The 26,122-nt window shown below is 37.0% G+C and overlaps 1 protein-coding gene across 1 annotated transcript; it reads right to left on the bottom strand.

Moving 5' to 3' along the window:
- Window positions 1-991: 991 nt before the first annotated feature.
- LOC105441308 (NLR family CARD domain-containing protein 3-like) lies at window positions 992-25,659 on the bottom strand. Its single transcript, XM_030995057.1, has 12 exons — window positions 25,433-25,659; window positions 19,772-21,336; window positions 18,769-18,924; window positions 14,491-14,658; window positions 13,416-13,583; window positions 12,063-12,215; window positions 10,562-10,729; window positions 7,561-7,703; window positions 6,755-6,776; window positions 4,843-5,010; window positions 2,936-3,103; window positions 992-1,171 (listed from the first exon to the last, which is right to left on the bottom strand). The coding sequence occupies exons 1-12, from the start codon at window positions 25,650-25,652 to the stop codon at window positions 992-994; spliced, it is 3,279 nt and encodes a 1,092-aa protein (XP_030850917.1). The 5' UTR covers window positions 25,653-25,659.
- Between the last annotated feature and the right edge of the window lie 463 nt (window positions 25,660-26,122).

Genomic DNA, 26,122 nt, shown 5'->3' with positions numbered 1-26,122 from the left:
GATGATAACAGGTATCCTGTTTATTTATTTATAACATGTACCCGCCTGTAAAGTAGGCATCTGTTCGCCTGTTTAATGCAGTGGAACCGTGTGTCTTCTTTGTATGCAGAGGGGTGTTATACGTACAGCCCACTTTGTGGTACTCACAGTTAAATTCCATATGAGAAGGTAAACTCTGTTCGCCCTCTTTAATGAGGAAACAGTGTCGCCTTTTTACGGGCTGTGGGGGGTTGTACACAAGTTCTCGTCTGTTGACGGCCCTGATGCAGAGAGTACTATGGATTGGACATGCCGGCTCCATCCAGTTTTTCATGTGCAGATACTTGTATAAATTGATCAAAAGATTCGAAAATGATACCCGGGTCCTTCCCTGGGGCAGATTGGAGCAGTGTAACGTTTAAGTAAACGTATTTTATATTCAGTTGGAAAGGTTTGTGTCGTAGTTGTTATTATTGTCATGATGTTGATATTCAGGGTAACAAGATTCCATCCTCTATTAAATCTCAAGTACCCGCAAAAACGCATCCCGTTTCATTTGTTACTGTGAATGTAAAATAAAATAAAATGTATATGGAACACTTTGCAGTTTCCAAAGGATTACAGAAATAATACAAAACGGGAACGAAGAGATTCGATTTTTCATTTTGTAGGTTTTTAAATTAAACTATTTAGTCTCATCAGTATTCACAATTAAAAAGGTGTCTTTCCATCAGTAATTCCGTAGCACTTCGAATCGTCATATGAAATTTAAAGAATGGTAAATATTATTCACTATCAATCATATAATCTTCACTCTGTTTTTGTATTATGACAGAAGGTTCACTTTTAACACCCACTTACTGAAGCGATCAACTTTTCCTACCTGATTCTTCTTAACGGTGTTCCAATAGGGACAGAAAATTGTACACTTTCGATTGACAATATAGGAAAGAGTGCACCAACAGTATAAGCAAAACATGTACTGATTTGCTAAGAGTCCAACAAAATATGATCAAATCAATACCTTTGCGGATAATGCCATCGATGACGATGTTGAGTAGAAGTCATCGTGATACTGACCGCCGAGTATCAGGTCCTTCAGATGAGTCATGTTACAGATGAACTGAGCAAGATCACGTGATGAAGAGGGACGTTTCCATAGATCAGCAGAGTAGATCCAAAGAGTCTCAATCTGTTATGATAGCAACATTATGTTGAATGAATACTAATAACAACCAAATATCTCTATATTCCAGAATCAACAATTCATTACAAATTATATTAACATCGTTGCCGTATAGTAACATTGTGTTAGATAAACTCCTAACACAATATGATTTATTTTGTGTATGATAGACAAATCTTGACATCTGAAATTAGTACCACTTTCAATAGTTCTTGGCTCCTTTTGAGACCGATTCAATGGTGTTTATTCATACATGTAACTGATAGATAATGACAGAGATAATTAGTTTGTTTTTGATTAATCCCATCGAGACTGTAGGCATTGCGGATAAAGTAAATAATAATATTTTCTAGATCATGTTGATCTGTTGACTGAGGGAGTAGTGGGTAAATATGAATGAAGGACTTGGCTCCTGATCTAAATTCTAACGGAACAAAAGAGAAGAAGTCAACGCAAAGCATAGCATCCCCTCGCCGGGTACAATTTCCTTAATTGAGCAATTTTTGCATATTTAATGGTCTGTGACCTTTGAGCTTTGACGTGTTTACTCAACAACATTACTTACGTTATTGGATTTAAAAAAAACATTTTCGCGTATATCTAAGTAGGCATTTTCGCATATTTAATGAGCTATGACCTTTGTCCTTTGACCTACATACTCAGAAATTAAACATAGGCTGTATTTTGATACCATGTGCCTTCATATCAAATTTCATTAAAATCCGCTAATTATTATTAAAATTATCAAACGGAAACCAGATTTTTTTACGGAAGGACAGAAGAAAGGACGTGCGGCAGCTTTGCTACATGTATATCGCCTCCGACTTCGTCGACGAAGGGTTTAATAAAACAAGAAGGCATAACGGTCACAAACCAGTCCTCAACTACACTACTCTACATGGAAAACGTGTGCTTTTAATCGGGGGAAAATCAGGACATGCTGATAATGTTATCGACTACATCATAGTGATGGATCAATGATTGTAAGAGAAGAGGGGATTTTTCATCTCGCGGTCATGATTATTATGATCCGGTAATTTTACTGATCCTACTACATGTAAACGTCGGAATGAATGAGGGGTGGCGGAGGAGGAGGGGGGGGGGGGGTGAACGATCCACATACTGGATGTCAAGTCTTAATCTGTTATAATAGTTACATTGTATTGGATAAACAATTGCTGACATAACACTACTTAAAAATAATTGTAAACATTACATCATTCTTGAGTTGCCATCCTCATTATTTTACAAAAGCTATACGTTAATCAGAAATTATATTTAGTAAAAAAATGTTGAAAAAAATAATTGTACATAACAGAAAAGTGTGAAATAAAATGTAGATTGAAAACTTTGCAGTTTCCAAAGGGTTTCAGATATAATTCAAACAGGGACAAAGAGATTCGATTTTTCATTTGTTTAGGTTTTTGAATTTAAATATTTAGTCTCATTAGCATTCGCAGTTGAAATAGTTGTCTCGCCATCAGCAATTCCATAGCACCCCGAATAGTCATATGAATTTTAAAATATGGTTTATATATTCACTATTGATCTTAAAATCTTCCCTCTGATTTTGTATTACGACAGAAATTCACTTTTCGCATCCACTTCCTGAAATGATCAACTTTTCGGACCTGCTCTTAACGGTGTAACAAATAGGGAGAGTAAACTTGTACACTTGCTTTTGACTATAAAGGAAAGAGTACAACTCTAGTATATCCAAAACATGAAGTGATTTGTTGAGAGCCCTGAAATATACGATCAAATCAATACCTTTACAGATGATGCCATCGATAACGATGTTGAGTAGAAGTCATCGTGGTACTGAGCGCCGAGTGTCAGGTCCTTCAGATGAGTCATCTTACAGATGAACTGAGCCAGATCACGCGATGAAGAGGGACGTTTATTGAGATCTTTAGAGTAAATCCAAAGAGTCTCAATCTGTTATGATAGCAACATTATGTTGAATGAATACTAATAACAACCAAATAGCTCTATATTCCAGAATCAACAATTCATTAAAAATTATATTAACATCGTTGCCGTATAGTAACATTGTGTTAGATAAACTCCTAACACAATATCATTTATTTTGTGTATGATAGACAAATTTTGACACCTTAAATTAGTACCACTTTCAATAGTTCATGGCTTCTTTTGAGACCGATTCAATGGTGTTTATTCCTACATGTAACTGATAGATAATGACAGAGATGATTAGTTTGTTTTTGATTAATCCCATCGAGACTGTAGGCATTGCGGATAAAGTAAATTATAATATTTTCTAGATCATGTTGATCTGTTGACTGAGGGAGTAGTGGGTAAATATGAATGAAGGACTTAGCTCCTGATCTAAATTCTAACGGAACAAAAGAGAAGAAGTCAACGCAAAGCGTAGCATCCCCTCGCCGGGTACAATTTCCTTAATTGAGCAATTTTTGCATATTTAATGGTCTGTGACCTTTGAGCTTTAACGTGTTTACTCAACAACATTACTTACGTTATTGGATAAAAAAAAAAAAAAATTCGCGTATATCTAAGTAGACAATTTCGCATATTTAATGAGCTATGACCTTTGTCCTTTGACCTACATACTCCGAAATTAAACATAGGCTGTATTTTGATACCATGTGCCTTCATATCAAATTTCATTAAAATCCGCTAATTATTATTAAAATTATCAAATGGAAACCATATTTTTTTTACGGAAGGACAGAAGGAAGGACGTGCGGCAGCTTTACTACATGTATATCGCCTCCGACTTCGTCGACGAGGGGTTTAATAAAACAAGAAGGCATAACGGTCACAAACTATTGCTCAACTGCACTACTCTACATAGAAAATGTGTGCTTTTAATCGGGGGGAAATCAGGACATGCTGATAATGTTATCGACTACATCATAGTGATGGATCAATGATTGTAAGAGAAGAGAGGATTTTTCATCTCGCGGTCATGATTATTATGATCCGGTAATTTTACTGATCCTACTACATGTAAACGTCGGAATGAATGAGGGGTAGCGGAGGAGGGGGGGGGGGGGTGGACGATCCACATATTGGATGTCAAGTCTTAATCTGTTATAATTGCTGACATAACACTACTTAAAAATAATTGTAAACATTACATCATTCTTGAGTTGCCATCCTCATTATTTTACAAAAGATTTAGGTTAATCAGAAATTAGATTTAGTAAAAAAAAGTTGAATTTTTTTTGTTGTACATAACAGAAAAGTGTGAAATAAAATGTAGATAGAAAACTTTGCAGTTTCCAAAGGGTTTCAGATATAATTCAAACGGGGACAAAGAGATTTGATTTTTCATTTGTTTAGGTTTTTGAATTTAAATATTTAGTCTCATCAGCATTCGCAGTTGAAATGGCTGTCTCTCTATCAGCAATTCCATAGCACCCCGAATAGTCATATGAAATTTAAAATATGGTTTATATATTCACTATTGATCTTAAAATCTTCCCTCTGATTTTGTATTACGACAGAAATTCACTTTTCGCATCCACTTCCTGAAACGATCAACTTTTCGGACCTGCTCTTAACGGTGTAACAAATAGGGAGAGTAAAATTGTACACTTGCATTTGACTATAAAGGAAAGAGTACAACTCTAGTATATCCAAAACATGAAGTGATTTGTTGAGAGCCCTGAAAAATACGATCAAATCAATACCTTTACAGATGATGCCATCGATGACGATGTTGAGTAGAAGTCATCGTGATACTGACCATCGAGTGTCAGGTCCTTCAGATGAGTCATCTTACAGATGAACTGAGCGAGATCACGTGATGCAGATGGTTGTTTAATGAGATCATCAGAGTTGATGTAAAGAGTCTCAATCTGTTATGATAGCAACATTATGTTGAATGAATACTAATAATAACCAGTTAACTATACTCAAGAATCATTGTTTTTAAATTGTATTAATATCGCTGCCACAATGAAAAACTCTTAACACAATAACATTTATTTTTGCTTAAGATGTACATGTCTTAACACCTGAAATTAAAACAAATTTCAATAGTTCATGGCTTCTTTTGAGACCGATTCAATGGTGTTTTTTCATAACTGATAGATAATGACAGAGGTGATTAGTTTGTTTTTGATTGATCCAATCGTGACTGTAGGCATTGCGGATAAAGAAAATGATAATATTTCCTAGATCATGTTGACCTGTTGACTGAGGGAGTAGTGGGTAAATATGAATGAAGGACTTGGCTCACGATCTAAAGTCTTACAGAACAAAAGAGAAGAAGTCAACGCAAAGAGTAGCATCCCCTCGCTGGGTACAATTTCCTCAATTGAGCATTTTTTGCATATTTAATGGGCTGTGACCTTTGAGCTTTGACGCATGTACTCAATAACATTACTTACGTTATAGGATTTTTTTTTAAATTTCGCATATTTACCTAGGCATTTTCTCATATTTAACGAGCTATGTCCTTTGACCTACATACTCAGAAATCAAACTTAGGCTATATTTGAATACGATGTGCCTTCATATCAAATTTCATTAAAATCCCTTAAACATTACTAAAGTTATCAAAATGAAACCAGATTTTGTACGGAAGGACAGAAGGAAGGACGTGCGGCAGCTTTACTACATGTATATCGCCTTCGACTTCGTCGACGAGGGGTTTAATAAAACAAGAAGGCATAACGGTCACAAACCAGTGCTCAACTACACTACTCTACATGGAAAACGTGTGCTTTTAATCGGGGAAGAACCAGAACACCCTTATTATGTTATCGACAACATTATATGGTGGATCCATGGTTGTAAGAGCAGCCGCGAAGCCACTAGGGGGGGGGGGGGGGGGGGGAGGGGCACGGGGGGGGGGGGCACATGCCCCTCCTAAAATTTCCAGGATCGGTTGAAATTTTGTAGACCCCTTTTTTGACCTCGATCGATTACATGTATGTGCCCCCGAAACATCAAACTTTGGCTACGTGCCTGTGTAAGAGAAGAGGGGATTTCATCCCCCGGTCATATGATCCGGTAATTTGACTGACCCTACTACATTTAAACGTCGGCATGATGAGGGGTGGTGGGGGGGGGGGGAGCGATCCATATACCGGATGTCTTAATCTGTTATAATAGTTACATTATATTGGATAAACAATTATTGCTGACATAACACTACTTAAAAATAATTTTAAACATTACATCTTGCTTCAGTTGCCATCCTCATTATTTTACAAAAGCTATACGTTATTCTGAAATTTGATTTAGTAAAACATATTGAAAAAATATTTGTACATAACAGGAAAGTGTGAAATACAATGTACATGGAAAACTTTGCAAGTTTCCAAAGGGTTTCAGATATACTTCGAACGGGGACAAAGAGATTTGATTTTTCATTTGTTTAGGTTTTTAAATTTAAATATTTAGTCTCATCAGCATTCGCAGTTGAAATAGTTGTCTCTCCATCAGCAATTCCATAGCACCCCGAATAGTCATATGAAATTTCAAATATGGTTTATATTATTCACTATTGATCTTATAATCTTCCCTCTGATTTTGTATTATGACAGAAATTCACTTTTCGCATCCACTTCCTGAAACGATAAAATGTTTTCATACCTGCTTACTCTTAAGGATGTACCTATATACAGTGTGAGTCAAAAAACAGTTTACACCTAGAAAATTGCTAATTATTTTTAAAAAAAATCTGTAAAAAGTAGATTATTATACATCTTATGAAAGAATGTTTTATCCCAAATCATTTGGTATCATTTTTGTGTGGTATGTGTTTATTGCGAGAGTGCAAAATTCAACTTGCGCCAAAGTTCCTTATTTGATGTTTGAATAAAACAATTGGGATTTGGGTATTAATTCGGTCTTTGCAGATCCAAATAACATCCCTAAGAAAATTAATCATGTCACACATATCAAATATCAACGAACATTTGTGTGCGTGTGTGCGTGTGTGTGTGTGTGACTTTGCTCCTGCAAAAAGCATATGCAATGCATTTAATTTGATACATTCAATTCATTCTCTCACTCCTCTAAAATCCTAACGTAATATATGCCGTAGGCATCACTTTGGCGCAAGTCAATTTTTGCACTCTCGCAAACAATGCCTCCTGTTCATCCAAGCGTGAACACATACCACACAAAAATGATACCAAATGATTTAGGATTAAACATTCTTTCATGAGAGGTATAATAATTTCCTGTTCATAGATGATTTTTTTAAATAATTAGCCATTTTCAAGGTGTAAACTTTTTTTTTACTCACACGGTATAGGGAGAGTAAAGTTGTACTCTGGCGTATGACTATATAGGAAAGAGTACACTTCCAGTATAACAAAAACATGTAATGATTTGCTATGAGTCCAACAAAATATGATCACAACAATACCTTTGCAGATGATGCCATCGATGACGCTGTTGAGTAGAAGTCATCGTGACACTGACCGCAGAGTGTCAGGTCCTTCAGATGAGTCATCTTACATATGAACTGAGCGAGATCACGTGATGCAGAGGGACGTTCATTGATATCAACAGGGTAGATCCCAAGAGTCTCAATCTGTTATGAAAGCAACATTATGTTGAATGAATACTAATAACAACCAAATAAACTATATTCAAGAATCAACAACTTGTTTTAAATTGTAATAATATCGTTGCCACAATGAAAAACTCTCATCACAATCACATTTATTATGTTTAAGATGTACAAGTCTTGACACCTAAAATTAAAACTAATTTCAATAGTTCATGGCTTCTTTGAGACCGATTCAATGGTGTTTTTTCATAACTGATAGATAATGACAGAGGTGATTAGGTTTTTTTGATTGATCCAATCGTGACCGTAGGCATTGCGGATAAAGAAAATGATAATATTTCCTAGATCATGTTGACCAGTTGACTGAGGGAGAAGTAGGGAAATATAAATGGAGGACTTGGCTCACGATCTAAAGTCTTACAGAACAAAAGAGAAGAATCAACGCAAAGCGTAGCATCCACTCGCAGGGTACAATTTCCTCAATTGAGCATTTTTTGCATATTTAATGGGCTTTGACCTTTGAGCTTTGACGCATGTACTCAATTACATTGCTTACGTTATTGGATTTTTTTTTAATCGTGTATATTTACCTAGGCATTTTCTCATGTTTAACGAGCTATGACCTTTGTCCTTTGACCTACATACTCAGAAATCGAATTTAGGCTATATTTGAATACGATGTGCCTTCATATCAAATTTCATTAAAATCCCTTAAACATTACTAAAGTTATTTAAAATGAAACCAGATTTTTTACGAAAGGACAGAAGGAAGGACGTGCGGCAGCTTTACTACATGTATATCGCCTCCGACCTCGTCGACGAGGGTTTAATAAAACAAGAAGGCATAACGGTCACAAACCAGTGCTCAACTACACTAATCTACATGGAAAACGTGTGCTTTTAATCGGGGGAAAACCAGAACACCCTGATTATGTTATCGACAACATTATGTTGTGGATCCATGGTTGTAAGAGAAGAGGGGATTTCATCCCCCGGTCATATGATCCGGTAATTTGACTGACCCTACTACATTTAAACGTCGGAAATGAGGGGTGGTGGGGGGGGGGGGGCGATCCATATACTGGGTGTCTTAATCTGTTATAATAGTTACATTATATTGGATAACAATTATTGCTGACATAACACTACTTAAAAATAATTTTAAACATTACATCATGCTTCAGTTGCCATCCTGATTATTTTACAAAAGCTATACGTTATTCTGAAATTTGATTTAGTAAAACATATTGAAAAAATATTTGTACATAACAGAAAAGTGTGAAATAAAATGTACATGGAAAACTTTGCAAGTTTCCAAAAGTTTCAGATATAATTCGAACGGGGACAAAGAGATTTGATTTTTCATTTGTTTAGGTTTTAAAATTTAAATATTTAGTCTCATCAGCATTCGCAGTTGAAATAGTTGTCTCTCCATCAGCAATTCCATAGCACCCCGAATAGTCATATGAAATTTAAAATATGGTTTATATTATTCATTATATCCTGCATCAAAAATTCGTTGGCTTTTGATTGGTTGAGAGCTTGTCACATGACCAGAAATATTTGACCTATTTTTAGAAAGTACTATATGAGAGTAATATTTTGGTTTACTATTTGGGAGTTGAAAAAAAAGTGTGAATTTTTTTTTTTAATTGAACCAATTTTTTTTTCTTCAAATCTTAATTTAATGAAAACAAAATATTTTAAATCTTTTTAGATAAAAATTGACATTTTTTTTGTTCTAAATTTTTTTTTCCCAACATTGTTTTTTTTTTTTTTTTTTTTTAATAATTTTTTGATGCAGGATATAAAACAAATATACCATGCCTTCCATTCGAGGTACTGGTTAAACTATGGGCCTCGGTGACTCCAAAAGTACCATTTGCTTCGGGGCTGCGCCCCTCAGCAAATAGTACTATTGGAGTCACCTCTTGCGCATAGTTTTAACCAGAACCTCTCAAGGCAGTGTATATTTGTATACTATTGATCTTATAATCTTCCCTCTGATTTTGTATTATGACAGAAATTCACTTTTCGCATCCACTTCCTGAAACGATAAAATGTTTTCATACCTGCTTACTCTTAACGGTGTTCCTATATACAGTGTGAGTCAAAAAACAGTTTACACCTAGAAAATTGCTAATTATTTAAAAAAAATCATCTGTAAACAGTAAATTATTATACATCTTATGAAAGAGTGTTTTATCCCAAATTATTTGGTATCATTTTTGTGTGGTATGTGTTTACGCTTGGATTAACAGGAAGCATTGATTGCGAGAGTGCAAAATTCGACTTGCGCCAAAGTTCCTCATTTGATGTTTGAATAAAATAATTGGGATTTGGGTATTAATTCGGTCTTTGCAGATCCAAATAACACCCCTAAGAAAATTAATCATGCCACACATATCAAATATCAACGAACATTTGTGTGCGTGTGTGTGTGTGTGTGTGTGTGACTTTGCTTCTGCAAAAAGCATATGCAATGCATTTAATTTGATACATTCAATTCATTCTCTCACTCCGCTAAAATCCTAACGTAATACATACCGTAGGCATCACTTTGGCGCAAGTCAATTTTTGCACTCTCGCAAACAATGCCTCCTGTTCATCCAATCGTGAACACATTCCACACAAAAATGATACTAAATGATTTAGGATTAAACATTCTTTCATGAGAGGTATAATAATTTCCTGTTCCTAGATGTTTTTTTTAAATAATTAGCCATTTTCAAGGTGTAATTTTTTTTTTGACTCACACGGTATAGGGAGAGTAAAATTGTACTCTGGCGTATGACTATATAGGAAAGAGTACACTTCCAGTATAACAAAAACATGTAATGATTTGCTATGAGTCCAACAAAATATGATCACAACAATACCTTTGCAGATGATACCATCGATGACGCTGTTGAGTAGAAGTCATCGTGACACTGACCGCAGAGTGTCAGGTCCTTCAGATGAGTCATCTTACATATGAACTGAGCGAGATCACGTGATGCAGAGGGACGTTCATTGAGATCAGCAGGGTTGATCTCAAGAGTCTCAATCTGTTATGAAAGCAACATTATGTTGAATGAATACTAATAACAACCAAATAAACTATATTCAAGAATCAACAACTTGTTTTAAATTGTAATAATATCGTTGCCACAATGAAAAACTCTCATCACAATCACATTTATTATGTTTAAGATGTACAAGTCTTGACACCTGAAATTAAAACTAATTTCAATAGGTCATGGCTTCTTTGAGACCGATTCAATGGCGTTAAGTCATAAATGATAGATAATGACAGAGGTGATTAGGTTTTTTTGATTGATCCAATCGTGACTGTAGGCATTGCGGATAAAGAAAATTATAATATTTCCTAGATCATGTTGACCTGTTGACTGAGGGAGAAGTAGGGAAATATAAATAGAGGACTTGGCTCACGATCTAAAGTCTTACAGAACAAAAGAGAAAAAGTCAACGCAAAGCGTAGCATCCACTCGCAGGGTACAATTTCCTTAATATTGAGAATTTTTGCTTATTTAATGGGCTGTGACTTTTGAGCTTTGACGTATGTACTCAACAACAACTTTTACGTTATTGGATTTATAAAGAAAAAACATTCTCGCGTATATTTAAGCAGGCATTTTCTCATATTTCATGAGCTATGACCTTTGTCCTTTGACCTACATATTCCGAAATCAAACTTACGCTAAATTTGAATACGATGTGCCTTCATATCAAATTTCATTAAAATCCGTTAAACATTACTAAAGTTATTAACCGGAAACCAGTTTTTTTACGGAAGGACAGAAGGAAGGACGTACGGCAGCTTTACTACATGTATATCGCCTCCGACTTCGTCTACGAGGGGTTTAATAAAACAAGAAGGCATAACGGTCACAAACCGGTCCTCAACCACACTTCTCTACATGAAAAACATGTGCTTTTAATCGAGGGTAAACCAGAACACCCTGATTATGTTATCGACAACATTATGTGGTGGATCCATTTTTTAAAAAGTTTTTAAATTTTAAAAAATTATTCTCATCAGCATTCGAAGTTGAAATAGTTGTCTCTCCATCAGCAATTCCATAGCACCCCGAATAGTCATATGAAATTTCAAATATGGTTTATATTATTCACTATTGATCTTAAAATCTTCCCTCTGATTTTATATTATGACAGAAATTCACTTTTCGCATTCACTTCCTGAAACGATGAATTTTTCCTACTTGCTTACTCTTAACGGTGTACCAATAGGGAGAGTAAAATTGTACTCTTGCGTTTGACTATACAGGAAAGAGTACACCTCCAGTATAACAAAAACATGTAGTGATTTGCTATGAGTCCAACAAAATACGATCAAATCAATACCTTTGCAGATGATGCCATCGATGACGATGTTGAATAGAAGTCATCGTGATACTGATCTACAAGTATCAGGTCCTTCAGATGAGTCATCTTACAGATGAACTGAGCGAGATCACGTGATGCAGAGGGACGTTCACTGAGATCATCAGAGTCGATGTAAAGAGTCTCAATCTGTTATGATAGCAACATTATGTTGAATGAATACTAATAATAACCAATAAACTATACTCAAGAATCAACAATTTGTTTTAAATTCTATTAATATCGCTGCCACAATGAAAAACTCTTAACACAATAACATTTATTATGTTTAAGATGTACTAGCCTTGACACCTGAAATTAAAACTAATTTCAATAGTTCATGGCTTCTTTTGAGACCGATTCAATGGTGTTTTTTCATAAATGATAGCTAATGACAGAGGTGATTAGGTTTTTTTGATTGATCCAATCGTGACTGTAGGCATTGCTGATAAAGAAAAATATAATATTTCCTAGATCATGTTGACCTGTTGACTGAGGGAGTAGTGGAGAATATGATTGAAGGACTTGGCTCATGATCTAAAGTCTTACAGAACAAAAGAGAATTACTCAAGAAGGCAGAGCGGTCACAAACCAGTCCTTAACCACACTACTTCTCAAGGAAAACGTGTGCATTTAATCGGGGAAAATCAGAACACCCTGATTATGTTATTGACTATATTAAAGTGATGGATCCATGATTGTAAGAGAAGAGGGGATTTCATCCCGCGGTCATAGGATCCAGTAATTTTACTGACCCTACTACATTTAAATGTCTGATGAGTTAGGGCTGGTGGATGGGAAGGGGGGGGGGGGGCGATCCATATTCGTTGACAATAAGCCGTAGACGAAAGACCTCATGCATGGCTGATTGCGAACGAAACGGCATGTTGCTATGGCAGGCACCCGGTAAAAACGAATTCGTTTAATAAAATTATGGAAATGCAAGCACTACTTTAAACAAACAGAACTTGGTCATTCCTTGCTCATTTCTTCTGATTGAGGTGTCATATGAAAGGGCAGGACCTCAACTTTCTAGAAATGTGATTTTCTCTTTGAAATTCAAATACCGTCCGCCAAATGACTTTTTGGTTTCCTCTCTTCAAATTCATTCCAATCACTCATGCCTGAAATATGCATCATTTGAACTGCAGCAAATGAAAAAAGGAGGATCTAAGCTTTCAAAATATGTGTCATTTAGTAATTATAAATGTGACTACGTTATGATAAAAAAACGATAATTCTCGGTTTCGTTTTTTCTGGGACGCACTGTATAGGAAATAGTACACCTCCAGTATAACAAAAACATGTAGTGATTTGCTATGAGTCCAAAACATATGATCTAATCCATACCTTTGCAGAAGATGCCATTGATGACGATGTTGAGTAGAAGTCATCGTGATACTGACCGCGGAATGTCAGGTCCTTCAGATGAATCATCTTACAGATGTACTGAGCGAGATCACGTGATGCAGAGGGACGTTCACTGAGATCATCAGAGTTGATGTCAAGAGTCTCAATCTGTTATGATAGCAACATTTTGTTGAATGAATACTGATAACAACCAAATAAAACTATATTCAAGAATCAACAATTCGTTTAAAATTGTGTTAATATCGTTGCGTCAATGAAATACTCTTAAAACAATAACATTTATTTTGTTGATGATATACAAGTATTGACACCTGAAATTAGTACTAATTTCAATAGTTCTTGGATTCTTTTGAGACCGATATAATGGTGTTTATTCATAACTGATAGATAATTACATAGGTGATCAAAAGGTTTTTGATTGATCCAATCGATACTCTGGGCATTGCGGGTTAAATTAATAATAATATTGTCTAAATCATGTTGACCCGATGCCTGAGGCAGTAGTGGGGAAATATAAATGAAGGTCTTGGCCCATGATCTTAATTCTAACAGGACAAAATAGAATAGAACAAGAAGGCAAAACGGTCGCGAGCCAGTTACCAATCACACTACTCTTGAGAAAACCCTTTCCTTTATTCCTTGGAGAACCTGAACACCCTGATAATGTTATTGACGACATTATAGTGGGGGAGCTATGATTGTAAGACAAGGGGGGGGGGGGGGGGGTTCCTTTCCCGGGCATACGATCTGGTAATTTTACTGACCCTAATACATATTCACATCGGAATGAGTGAGGGTGTGGTAGGGGTGGGGGATGATCCACATACTGGATCTCATAATCTTCACTCTGATTTTGTATTATGACGGAAATTCACTTTTCGCATCCACTTCCTGAAACGATCAACTTTTGCTACTTGCTTCTCCTTAACAGTGTTCCAATAGGAAGAGTAAAATTGTACACTTGCGTTTGACTCTATAAGAAAGAGTGCACCAACAGTATAACAAACATGTCGTGATTTGCTAAGAGTCCAACAAAATGTGATCAAATCGATACCTTTGCAGATGAAGCAATCGATGACGATGTTGAGTAGAAGTCATCGTGATACTGACCGTTGAGTGTCAGCTTCTTCAGATGAGTCATCTTACAGATGAACTGAGCGAGATCACGTGATGCATAGGGACGTTCACTGAGATCACCAGAGTGAATGTTAAGAGTCTCAATCTGTTGTAATAGTACGACATCATGTCGGATACACAATTGCTGACATTACTATACTGAATTATGTATAACATTAAATTTGTTTTGCTTCCACTAAAAGCGTTATTTTTTTCCTAATTGTTTTTTCTCAACGGCGTACTATTTTATACAGTAAAATCATCCAAATTAGTTTGACTATCGAAATGAGTAAACTTCCAATGTATCCCCACACCCGTCATCTCGGCCGTGTAATATCCCATTAACGCGACTATTTCATGCATCTCCTCTGTCCCGTAATGAGCAATATATTTGTCCCTGATATGCATTCGAAAAACAAATTATATAGCGTGAATCAATTATGCAGAATTCTTAATTCAAAGCATTCTTCAGAAGACTCTATATTCTTGTCTCTAGACATGTATGGACTCTTGAAAACGATACAATATTGGAGAAATACCCTCCTTTATAAAAAGTAAAAATATTAATTTTAGTTTATAAAACTTTAAGATGCAAACGTAAATTTGCATTAAGTATACATCTGTAAATTACATATTTATGAATGTTAAACTGTACAAGCATAGAAGGAATAGATTCATTATAAGGATAAAGGAATGGGAAAGAGGAAAATAAAGCAAGTGTTTGAGTGTGTGGCAAAGAGAGAGGGAGAGAGAAACAGGGAGCAAGTTGCTTTTGCACCAGCTTTTCGTTGTTAAGTGAGTTCCTATATTTTGGACCGTGTTTCAGGACGAATACGAGTGAAGGGAAGGTGGAAATGATTGGATTGTCTGGTTGGGTATTGTAATAATGGTTTGTACAGATATTATACAGTGCGTCCCAGAAAAACGAAACCGAGAATTATCGATGTTTTATTATCACTTAATCACAATTATAATCAATAAATGACACATATTTGGAAAGCTTATAGATCCCCCTCTTTCATTTGATGCAACTCATATGATTCCTTTCCCACGCATGAGTGATTAAAAGCAATTTGAAGAGAGGAAACCAAAAAGTCATTTGGCGGGCGGTATCTGAATTTTAAAAAGAAAATCAAATTTCTAGAAAGTTCAATTTCTGCCCTTTCAAATGACACCTCAATCAGGAAAAATGGGCCAGGACTAACAAAGTTTTTTTTGTTTAAAGTAAGGCTTGCATTTCCATAATTTGATAAAACGAGTTCGTTTTCACTGGCTATCTGCCGTATTAACAAACAGAGTTGACAAAAGACTTAACTCCGTTTCTTTGACGATCAGCCATGCACAAAGAAGACGAAAGACCTTATGCATGGCTGATCTTCAACGAAACGGAGTTAAGTCTTTTGTCAACTCTGTTTGTTGCTACGGCAGGTAGTCAGTGAAAACGAACTCGTTTGATCACATTATGGAAATGCAAGCATTACTTTAAACAAAAAGAACTTTGTTATTCCTGGCTCATTTTTCCTGATTGAGGTGTCACATGAAAGAGCAGAAATTGAACTTTCGAGAAATGTGATTTTCTCCTTGAAATTCAGATACCGCCCGCCAAATGACTTTTTGGTTTCCTCTCTTCAAATTGCTTTTAATCACTCATGCGTAAAATATGCATCATGTGAGTTGCATCAAATGAAAGAAGAGGACCTAAGCTTTCTAAATATGTGTCATTTATTAATTATCATTGTAATTAAGTTATGATAAAACATCGATAATTCTCAGTTTCGTTTTTTCTGGGACGCACTGTACTTTTAAACATGCTTAGTTAAAAAGTACATTACATCACGACAATAGGTACTGGAAAATTACGAGTTTCAAATAAGAAAAGTTAAGCTGTGTGATTTAGATTTGTTATGAATTATTCTAATAGCTATCTGTTTTAAAACAGTTATTGTATTGGTAGGGTTTTAATAGTGTTCTCCAGATCCTTTATCGAATATTCCCAGACTATTGCAACGGTTGCCATAATAGTCACCTTTAAGGAGAAAATAAATGACATGAGTGGATGAATATCAGCGATGAAAATAACATTTTGCAATATAAAAGTGAATAGAAACTTATGCAAAGAGTCAATCTATGGTTATACAATTCGGCCATCACTAATCCAAAAGCATAATCTTCTCGTTTTTTCGCAAACAATGTTATTTATAATGCTAAATGTATTACTCATTGCGGATATAGTATAGAAAATAATATTGCTAGTGATATTCCTTTGTCTCGCAATGTATGGTCAACAAGGGATCTGAAAGATCACAACGTTTCTCTGTCGCTGCTGCACTTCGTCACGTGATAAAATAAATTGTTGTTGTTGTTCTTGGGTTTTAAGGCTGACCAATCTAAAATAAATTGTACGCAAGCGTATTTTATACTCTACGGGTGGACCGGGTGGACCGGCGGTCAAATAATTAGAACAATAACGGACAAGGCCTATTGGTCGAAGCACACGGGTGCTCAACCAATCAACGGGCCGCTGGATCGATGTGGGGCGGCTGGACGGGTAGTGTCATGGCGGCGCACAACGCATTCAAAATAGACGTATTAACCCTCCGTGTGTACCAATGTCAGGCTACGGGAAAGACACGGAGTCTCGTCATGCTACACACCCTTTAATATAGTGGTCCGGGATTTCCTAAAAGAGTAGGGGGATCTTTTTGCCGGGGAATAAGATTCGTAAATCACACTGACTCTCTCGTATTTTTGCGATCGGGGAGAAACAAAAATCATTATAAACATTGATATCTTGTTTTCTTCCTCGATCCTTTACCATTCACTAAAGTTAGGGCAAGTCCACTAAAAAAATAACTTACTTTCAATAAAAGCAGAAATATTGATAGTAATATGTTTTTGTGTGGATGCACTAATATAGAGTAATTTGTTTCAGTTAATTGATGAAAATTAAAATTTTGATAAACTATTTATATAAAAATCAATGATTATGAATTCATTCAGAAAATAGTATCAATTTTTTCAAAGTTCATGAAAGATTTTGTGAAATGCCATGCACGCAATATGATCCAAATCAAATCACATAACCTGGTCAAAGGAATGGGAAAATCAAGGTTTGGTGGATAAAAAGGGACACGAATGGGATAACATATGTTAAGCAATTGTTAAATAGTGAGGCAATGACGTCATAAACTGATAACCAAATTGGCAATATGCGTAGTGGTTTTCTAAGTTCCGTAGTTTTTAAAAATTCATAATTTCATTATTAGTTATCCGACTTTACTCAACTTGTTTTGGCTCTGTTTTGCTTATGTTTTTCTGCATCTATGAAAAGCAAATTATTTTTGGAACGGGCTTATCCTTTAAACTAGGGAAGAATTTGGGACTTAAGATTACTGATTAGAGTGATCAAAAATGAAGAAAACAATTGATTTGGCAACCCAGTGGCTTAAATCATAAAATGTAACATCAAACATAAATAGTTTAAAGATACTAAGTCCCTTTTGCAGCCAACATCAAATTCTGTAGAATTTTGCAGGAATTATGAATATGTCGTGTTTGTCCTATCTGTGAAATTTATACATTAGCAGTGTCATAGTATTCAAATTATACAAGGAAATCCGTTTACTTGCTAGACTTCACTGTCAGACACTATTGAGTGACTGACTGATATATTTTTTTTCTTTGGTAATAACGTACCTAAAATGAGCTGTAACGGGAACATGGGCATTTCTCTACATCAATAACCCTCTACTTGTAATGGCCATAATTAGACTGATTGGATCTTCGTGCAGTACAAAACGTACGACCATTCGGTAAAAGGGTCTGAAAATTAGACTATTGCCTAGGTGATTTCAATCACTTTAGTATATTCGACAACTACTGATCGTTATTTTCCTCTAAAAGCTATTTTCAAGCCCTTTCGGTTTGAGGGAAGTTCTAAATTAGTATGGTCTTTCAAATGCCGTTGGAATTTAACCTTTTCATTTGTTTTTAAATTTAATATTCTCTCTTTTTTGTACTAAAAATAAATTCAAGATTTTTGAAATTAATGTACTTTTCTAAAAACCAAATCTCTGTTTCACAGTATTTTCCTACGTCATTTCGATCTTATGACACCAGGAAAACTATTATCCTGACTGAATATGGCATCCATTTTTTAAAAAGGATAATGTACCAAATAAACGACAACGTGGATGATACAAAGATTTATAATGACCTTGGAATCGACTGCTTTATTCGCAAGCACCGAGTAGAAGACATCATGCATAGTACTTGTGATCGTCACAGATCTTAGTGATCGTGATGAGCTCATGAATTCGGACAGGTCCTCTGAAGCCGTCCGTCCACATGGCTTCTCAATAATCAGGTCATCCTGCAATGTACATGTACACAAATAATATTGTGAGGCTAGAAACATAAACCATCAACATAATAGTAAATTATCCTCATTAATCACCTTCATTTATACTGATTTTTTTTAATAAGCCTTTTTTTTCTTCCATTTTCCATTTGGTTCATATTTTGTTTTCATAATCTAGATATCGATATGAACATCAAATAATATCTTAACAACATTACGCATTTTAAAAGAATTATTGTGATCCCATAAAATATTAAAAAATTGGGTTCAGTACGTTATCTCATAATAATTCAAGTAAGCGCTTTATCATATTGGTTTGAACAGTATACACTTGAAAATCCTATTGGGATTGGTGATATTAAAAGCGTTATTTTATTAAACAAGGTTTCATTGCAAATGCATGCAAGACGAGTTGTACTGCAATAACAATAAATCACAACTCCTATTAACAGACTAAAGTCCTAATGCTCATTAATTCCTGCTGATAATAGTTCATTTTCTTCGTGTACATTGCAGTGTTCAAATTTATGATCGGAGTTGTACCCATGCTAGATCCATAGAAGTTGCTTTAAACATGCTCCTGATTTAATAAAATGTATTCTATCAAGCTTCTGGGTGAATTTGGGTGTGACGAAAAGTTTGTACAGTATGCATTGCCTTATTAGCGCATGTCGGGGTTCAAAGCATCGTTCGTATACACAGTATTTGTATACAGTCATGTGTTCAAACCAAACGCCGTCATCCTATTAAAGTCTCAGAGAATGACATTTAAATCAAATATAAACTCTATCACTCAAAAAGATCAAACAAAGATGAAATGTATACGTTGCTACAATTCGACGTTGAATATTTTCCTTACCACTTCACGATGGTTCATGATGAAAGTATGCCCTGATATTGTGTGTGCCTGCATCCTTGTGGTGATCTTCAGTGTCTTTCTGGACGTAGGAGATAGATGATTCGCCACTGATTTGGCCACTTCTTGGTCGTGGCTCTCGTATGCTACATCTACGATGAAGTTATCATCCAACCTAATTGACGCTAGGAGACGAGATACGATATCCAAGCCGCTCTCCTTCTGCTGGGCCGAGGTGAAGTACAGTAGGTAGCGGTATTCCACTGCGCGGGGTATGATATTCGCTATCAACATGTCATACTCATTACGGTTTGACTTGTAAAGGGATGCAAGATACATTCCTGATAGATACTCCTGGAAGAGCTTATGGGGAAACTGCACCGATTGGACTAATGAATTCGGAGTATTTCCTCTGTCTCGCCTCGGAAGAATTTTCTTCTCTCTGGTGAGTACACCAACTTTACAACCTACATCGATGGACTCTGGATAGCTCTGAAACTCTTCTTCTGTGAATACTAACCGTCGCCCGAGAAGTCCCTGAAAAGCAATGCGGCCGATGTGAATCAGGTGATGACGAGTATCTGAACAATGCTCACTTAATTTGCCTCCAACAAGACCTAAAGATGGAATGTGCTTCGATAGGTAATGATCAACTAAAAAGTTAATCATCTGATTAAAGAGCTGGGAAAATGTTTGAAGCTTGGACATTGCCTCTCGGCGCTCTCCATCAAACTCTTTCCACATGATACACAGCATGGCTGTGTATATGGGGTATGGAGCCATGTTCTCTCTGATCACATCGTTGTTTGATATGAATTGGCTCAGATCTTCAGAGGAAGCTGCGTCCGGATGAAAGAATTTGGTGATGTAAGAAGAGAGGTTTTCAGCAGAGAAACCTTCCACAGCAATGAAAGCAAACACCTTTCTAAGATCGGCATTCATCCTAATCTTATCTGATCTCCATTGTCTCGATGTGATTAGTACTGTCCCTGACTTGAACAGACGATTGAGAGTGATCAGGGCGATTTGCTGATTGCTGTCAAGATCGACAGCAAACTCATCTAGGCCGTCTAAAACAAGAAAGACGTCTTTCGGATTCGAAAGGATGTGCTTGTCTAGCTGTTTGGCTGTAACCGGATTGTCGTCTGGAAGATATGACTTCACTATCTCTCCAACAGTTCTGGCATCTGCCTTGCGAAGTAGGATGACAAGAACCAGTTTGAAATCTTGGTAGCCTTTTCCGTGAATCCAATCCCAAGCGATCTTGGCGCAAAAAGTGGTCTTTCCTACACCACCTTCACCTTCTACCAACAAGCGTTTGGGAAACCTTTCGTTGACTTTGGTCCTGAGGAGGTTTTCGTAGAGAAGCGGTGTTTTGCATTTTGTACCTTTGTCTTCTTCCATCAACGTTAGATTGGTGAAGATACGTTTAAATTCAAGTACAAGTTCACTGTTCAGTGGATCGGCTTGAATCTGACATAGATGAATCGCCAAATAGTCTTTGACCTCTTCAGCAACCCGCTTGATTTCCTCCTCTGTCAAGGACGGTATGTGATCACCAACCTGACCTGTGATGAGAGTGGTGAAGAACGTTGTCTTTAAATTGACTAGAAAATATGGCCAGTGTTTTAATATCACACAACAGCAGTACAAGCATTAGCAGCAGCAACAACAACGGGGAAATTATGTAGCACAGTATCGTATCATCAGAATAAATAATTTCCTAAATCTCTATCTATATTTTCGTTCGGATCAGGGGCAACAATTTTTCTCCGAGGGGCTCTCACATTGTGTAATGTATTGACGTTGTACCTTGAAATCAGTCTTCCAGGAAAGGATTACTTAGGTCAATGGTAGAATGTCCATCCCTTTGGTCGAAAATTAAGGTTTGGAGCAATCTTATCCTGCGCAAAGTGTCATATAAAATGTGCATGATCTTGTACATTTCATAACTAAACAAGTTAAACGATTGTCATCAGTATTAAGCGCCTAATAAATGTTATGTATTATTATTATTATTATTACTCTTAAGGTACGCTCCTGGTTTGTTAGGCATACCATTCATCACGTTGCGTGTGTACGCATGTATATTCCCCGTGTCCACACACACATTTCATCGTTAAGCTTTCCCTAAACAGTATACCGTTTTGGGATAGCCATACGATGAAATTGTGTTTGTGTACGCTTACTAACGATACGTCGCAGTGGCGGATCCAGGGGGGGGGGGGGGGGGGGGGGGGGGGGGGGGCCCGGGAGGCCCGGGCCCCCCCCTTGAGAAAAAAATCATGTACAATCACGTGATTTTTACCTTTTTTGGGGGTTGGGCCCCCCCCCCCCCCTGGCGCTCAAGGGGGGGGGGGGTGCAAATTGAAATTTTTTTGAGGATCAAAAAAAAAAAAAATGTGCTCACTACCCCCCCCCCCCCCCCCCCCCCCCCCCCCCCCCCCCCCCCCCCCCCCCCCCCCCCCCCCCCCCCCCTGAGCGACTTTTCGGCCGGCGCGATTTTCAAATTTTCGGGAGCAACAAAAAAAAAAAAAAAAAAAATTGAGGATCAAAAAAAAAAAATGTGCTCACTACCCCCCCCCCCCCCCCCCCCCCCCCACTGAGCGACTTTTCGGCCGGCGCGATTTTCAAATTTTCGGGAGCAAAAAAAAAAAAAGTTGGGCCCCCTCCCCTAAGAAATCCTGGATCCGCGCCTGATACGTCGTATAAAGAAACGTCGTATAACGAAACGTCGTATAACGAAACGTGGGCCTGGGCATCGTTTCGAACTAGAACTCTATAAAGAATCACGGAATGTTTTGGGTGTGGACGTATGGTCGAACTAGAATAGAATAACTGGGCGGGGCTTAACCCTAAAAAGGCCGGGCTATTTGAGGTCTTAGTACGGCCGGGGGGGGGGCATTATGCCCCCCTCCCCCTATAAGATCTCGGCCGTGAAGCGGCCGATCTCCGCGAAAATTTGCACGTATGTCAAGTGAAAAATTCACTCATTTGCATATTTATGGTAATTTATGCAAATAAGGTCCAAAAAATCACATTTTTACCCATAAATCATATATTATTCATATTTAAGCATTCTTTTTCACTAAATATATTCATTAGACCATTCTGAATAATATTACGACAACAAAATTAGGAATTGCCAGCTTATTTCTTATGTAATCTCTTGTTTTCATAATTTCTTATGTATTTCATTGTTTTTTAACGTATGTATTTTATTGTTTTTGTTGTTTTATTTTATTTCTTACTACAATTCAACTATTTTGACCCCCAAGACAACCACCTAAACTTTAAACAAGACCCAATAACCAATGTTTGATCTATTTTTAGGAAAAATGACTTTTCCTTATGTTTTGTACACAAATCACGAAAATGAGCGATTTTGGGCTGACATGCAAAGACAAAAGGTCACGTGACCTTGTAACCGTAGGTCCGATTTTCAAAACAAATATTTTTAAAGTTGCACAAGACTCAAAAGAAAAAAGTCAGCGAGCGGCGGGGCGCCATCGATATGCGTTACTGAACAATCAGAAAAATCGTGGAGGGGGGCATGATGGCCCCCCCCCCCCAGCCTTATTAGGGTTAAAGGTATTACAAAGTTTTGGCATGGGGTCATGAATTTGGTTCAAATGAACATATTGGAAGCATATACTATCCTACAATATTCAGTGATTTTTGTCGCGGTTGAAACCGAGTCTAAAGTAATGAAATTGTAAATAATTAACTCTTTATGTTGTATAGCTCCCTCTTAAGGTCATTATATTAATTAAGCTATAAAACAATGTTTCTTGACTAAAATCGACCGATTAGCTATTTCTGTTTGGAAATTATATATAACAACTACATATTCTGAGATTTTCATGGTCGCAGCTACCATTTTACGGCCGTATAGGCGCTATTTTAAATTTTATCAAAATTTACCGGGAGCACCGGTAAGTTTTTATATTCAATTTTTCTCGAAAACAGAAATGTTTTAGGGGCTAAATTTTATAGTGCTTATAATACATTCACATGGGCATTCAAATATACCAAAATTGTAAAGAATCACTATCCACCCAATTTTCACAATTTCCCAAAACTTTGTATTACCTTTAACATGACAGCACCCGAAAGTAGACATGACTTCTCATTTCCGCTTCCGTTTCATGACCGCAGTCAGGGGCGTCGCCAAAGGGGGGAGGGTGTGGGGGGGTGCGACACCCCCCACCTGTCAGGATATTGTCGGTAAAATTGCGCTGCCGTTGGGAAAAAGAGAAAAGGGGGAGGGGAAAAAAGAGAGGGAAAAAAGAGAGGGAAAGGGAAAGAAAAGAAAAAAGAAAAGGAAAAGAAAGGAAAGAAAGGAAAAGAAAGGAAAGAAAAGAGAAGAAAGAAAGAGAAAAAAGAGGGAGGAGAGGAAAGAAAGGAAAAGAAAGAAAAGAAAGAAAAGGAAAAAAGAAGAAAAAAGAGTGAAAGGGAGACAAAAGAAACGGGGGATGAAAGAGAGGAGAGAGAGGGGAGGTAAGATTCTGAGAGAGGAGGAGTGGGAGTAAATAAGAGAAAGGGGTTGTTGGGTGGAGTGGTCTCGTCGAGGGAGCAAGAAAGACATGGGCAAATTTGTTGCTGTGTCGGGTCAGCTGTGTCGGTATTCTAAGTTTCAATTTCCTATAATATCAGCTAAAGAAATCAGAGGTTTAAAATTTTCGGGGAAACCAAATTCAAACAATGATTAAGAGTCAACAACGGTACGACGAATCGTCTTCTTTCTCTAATAATTTAATGAAACGTCAAAGCTTCCGCGCTTCGCGCGGGAGGGGGAGAAACTGAATTCAGACAAGGATTAAGAGTCGAGAACAGTACACCGAAAAGTCTGCTTTTTCTCATAATTTAATGAAACGTCAAAGCTTCCGCGCTTTGCGAGGGAGGTGGGGGGAACTGAATTCAGAAAAGGATAAACAGTCAAGAACGGTACAGCAAATCGTCTTCTTTTTTATAATAAATTAATGAAACGTCAAAGCTTTCGCGCTTTGCGCGGGAGGGGGGGGGGGGACTTCATTCAGCCAAGGATTACCAGTCGAAAACGGTACAATAAATTAATCGTCTTCTTTTCCTAATAATTTAAGGAAACGTCTAAGCTTCCGCGCTTTGCCCATCACCCACACCCCCTAATGAGCGCGCTTTTAAGTGATTCTCTTGCCCACCAGCGCTCCTCCCTAAAATAAGATCCTAGCTCCGCGCCTGCATTAAAATATATAGCTATGATGGTGACTAAATTGAAGAATTAATTCGTATATTTATGTCGTCGAGGAAAATGACAAATTTGCGCATATGCAAGTACTATTGATAGTCCATAGGAAAAACAATTTAGCCTTCGGCCCCAGGTTTATAGGGTTTAATTTGTAGATAATGGACATTTAATTTTGTCGGTAATTGGTGGCTAGTTTTGTCGGTAATCGTTGGCCTCTACACCCCCCCCCCCCCCTCTGAAAAAGGTCTAGCGACGCCCCTGGCCTCAGTAGCAAACTGCGCACATATACGATGTTTCGCTGATAGAGTTTCGGATACTTGTTCTTGTGTGTGTGGACGCCCGGTTCGCTATACGATGATTCTTTATACGACGTTTCTTTATAGATTTTCGGGATAATTCTTTTTGTGTACGGACACGCTGTATGTGTAATACTGTACCTTTCTGCACGCTATCAGCAAGTTGTACCAGCTTAATTCGTTGCAACGTGACCACCAACGCCTCCCTCGCCTCGCTATCACATACTCTCTTCCGCCATTCGTAAAGCATCTTATATGTAGCATACAGAGTGTTGCCCATCTGATCTTTCTCAAACCGACTTAGTTCAGCCTCAGTGAATTCTAAAGCTAGTCCGACCTTTCTGAAATCTGATGGATCCATATTGTCAGCAAGGAGATATATTTCCAGGTCGGTCAGGTTCCCAGGTCTAAATCATTAGACAAAAGAAAGGGGGGAATAATATACAGCTTAAATATTTGTGTGAGTTTTTATAATCAAAGGACTTTCCTTTGATTATCATCTCGAGTGAATACCCTTGTTTGGATTGCATTGAAATATTTCTCCAACATTTGCTAGAATGCAAGCACTCCAAAAACATGGCAAAATAAGGACCTGTTAACATAACGGAAATACGCGAAACTTCTACTGTCACCATTTGCTTTCATTGATCAATTGGTATATTCCAATTAATATTTTTTACCAACAAACTCGTTGGCTCGTATTCTGCCAAAATTTAGATCTCGCGATGGGTTAAGGCTTCAGTTTATAAGGCTCCGGATTTAGAATTGAAATTAGACTGAAGTTTAATGAAGTTTATCTTTAAACGTGATCTCCTACCAAGGGTCGGGTGT

The sequence above is a fragment of the Strongylocentrotus purpuratus genome, unplaced genomic scaffold (assembly GCF_000002235.5).
Source record: "Strongylocentrotus purpuratus isolate Spur 01 unplaced genomic scaffold, Spur_5.0 spur5_scaffold_21, whole genome shotgun sequence".
Taxonomy (NCBI): Eukaryota; Metazoa; Echinodermata; class Echinoidea; order Camarodonta; family Strongylocentrotidae; genus Strongylocentrotus; species Strongylocentrotus purpuratus.
This window is presented reverse-complemented; position numbering and strand designations above follow the sequence as displayed.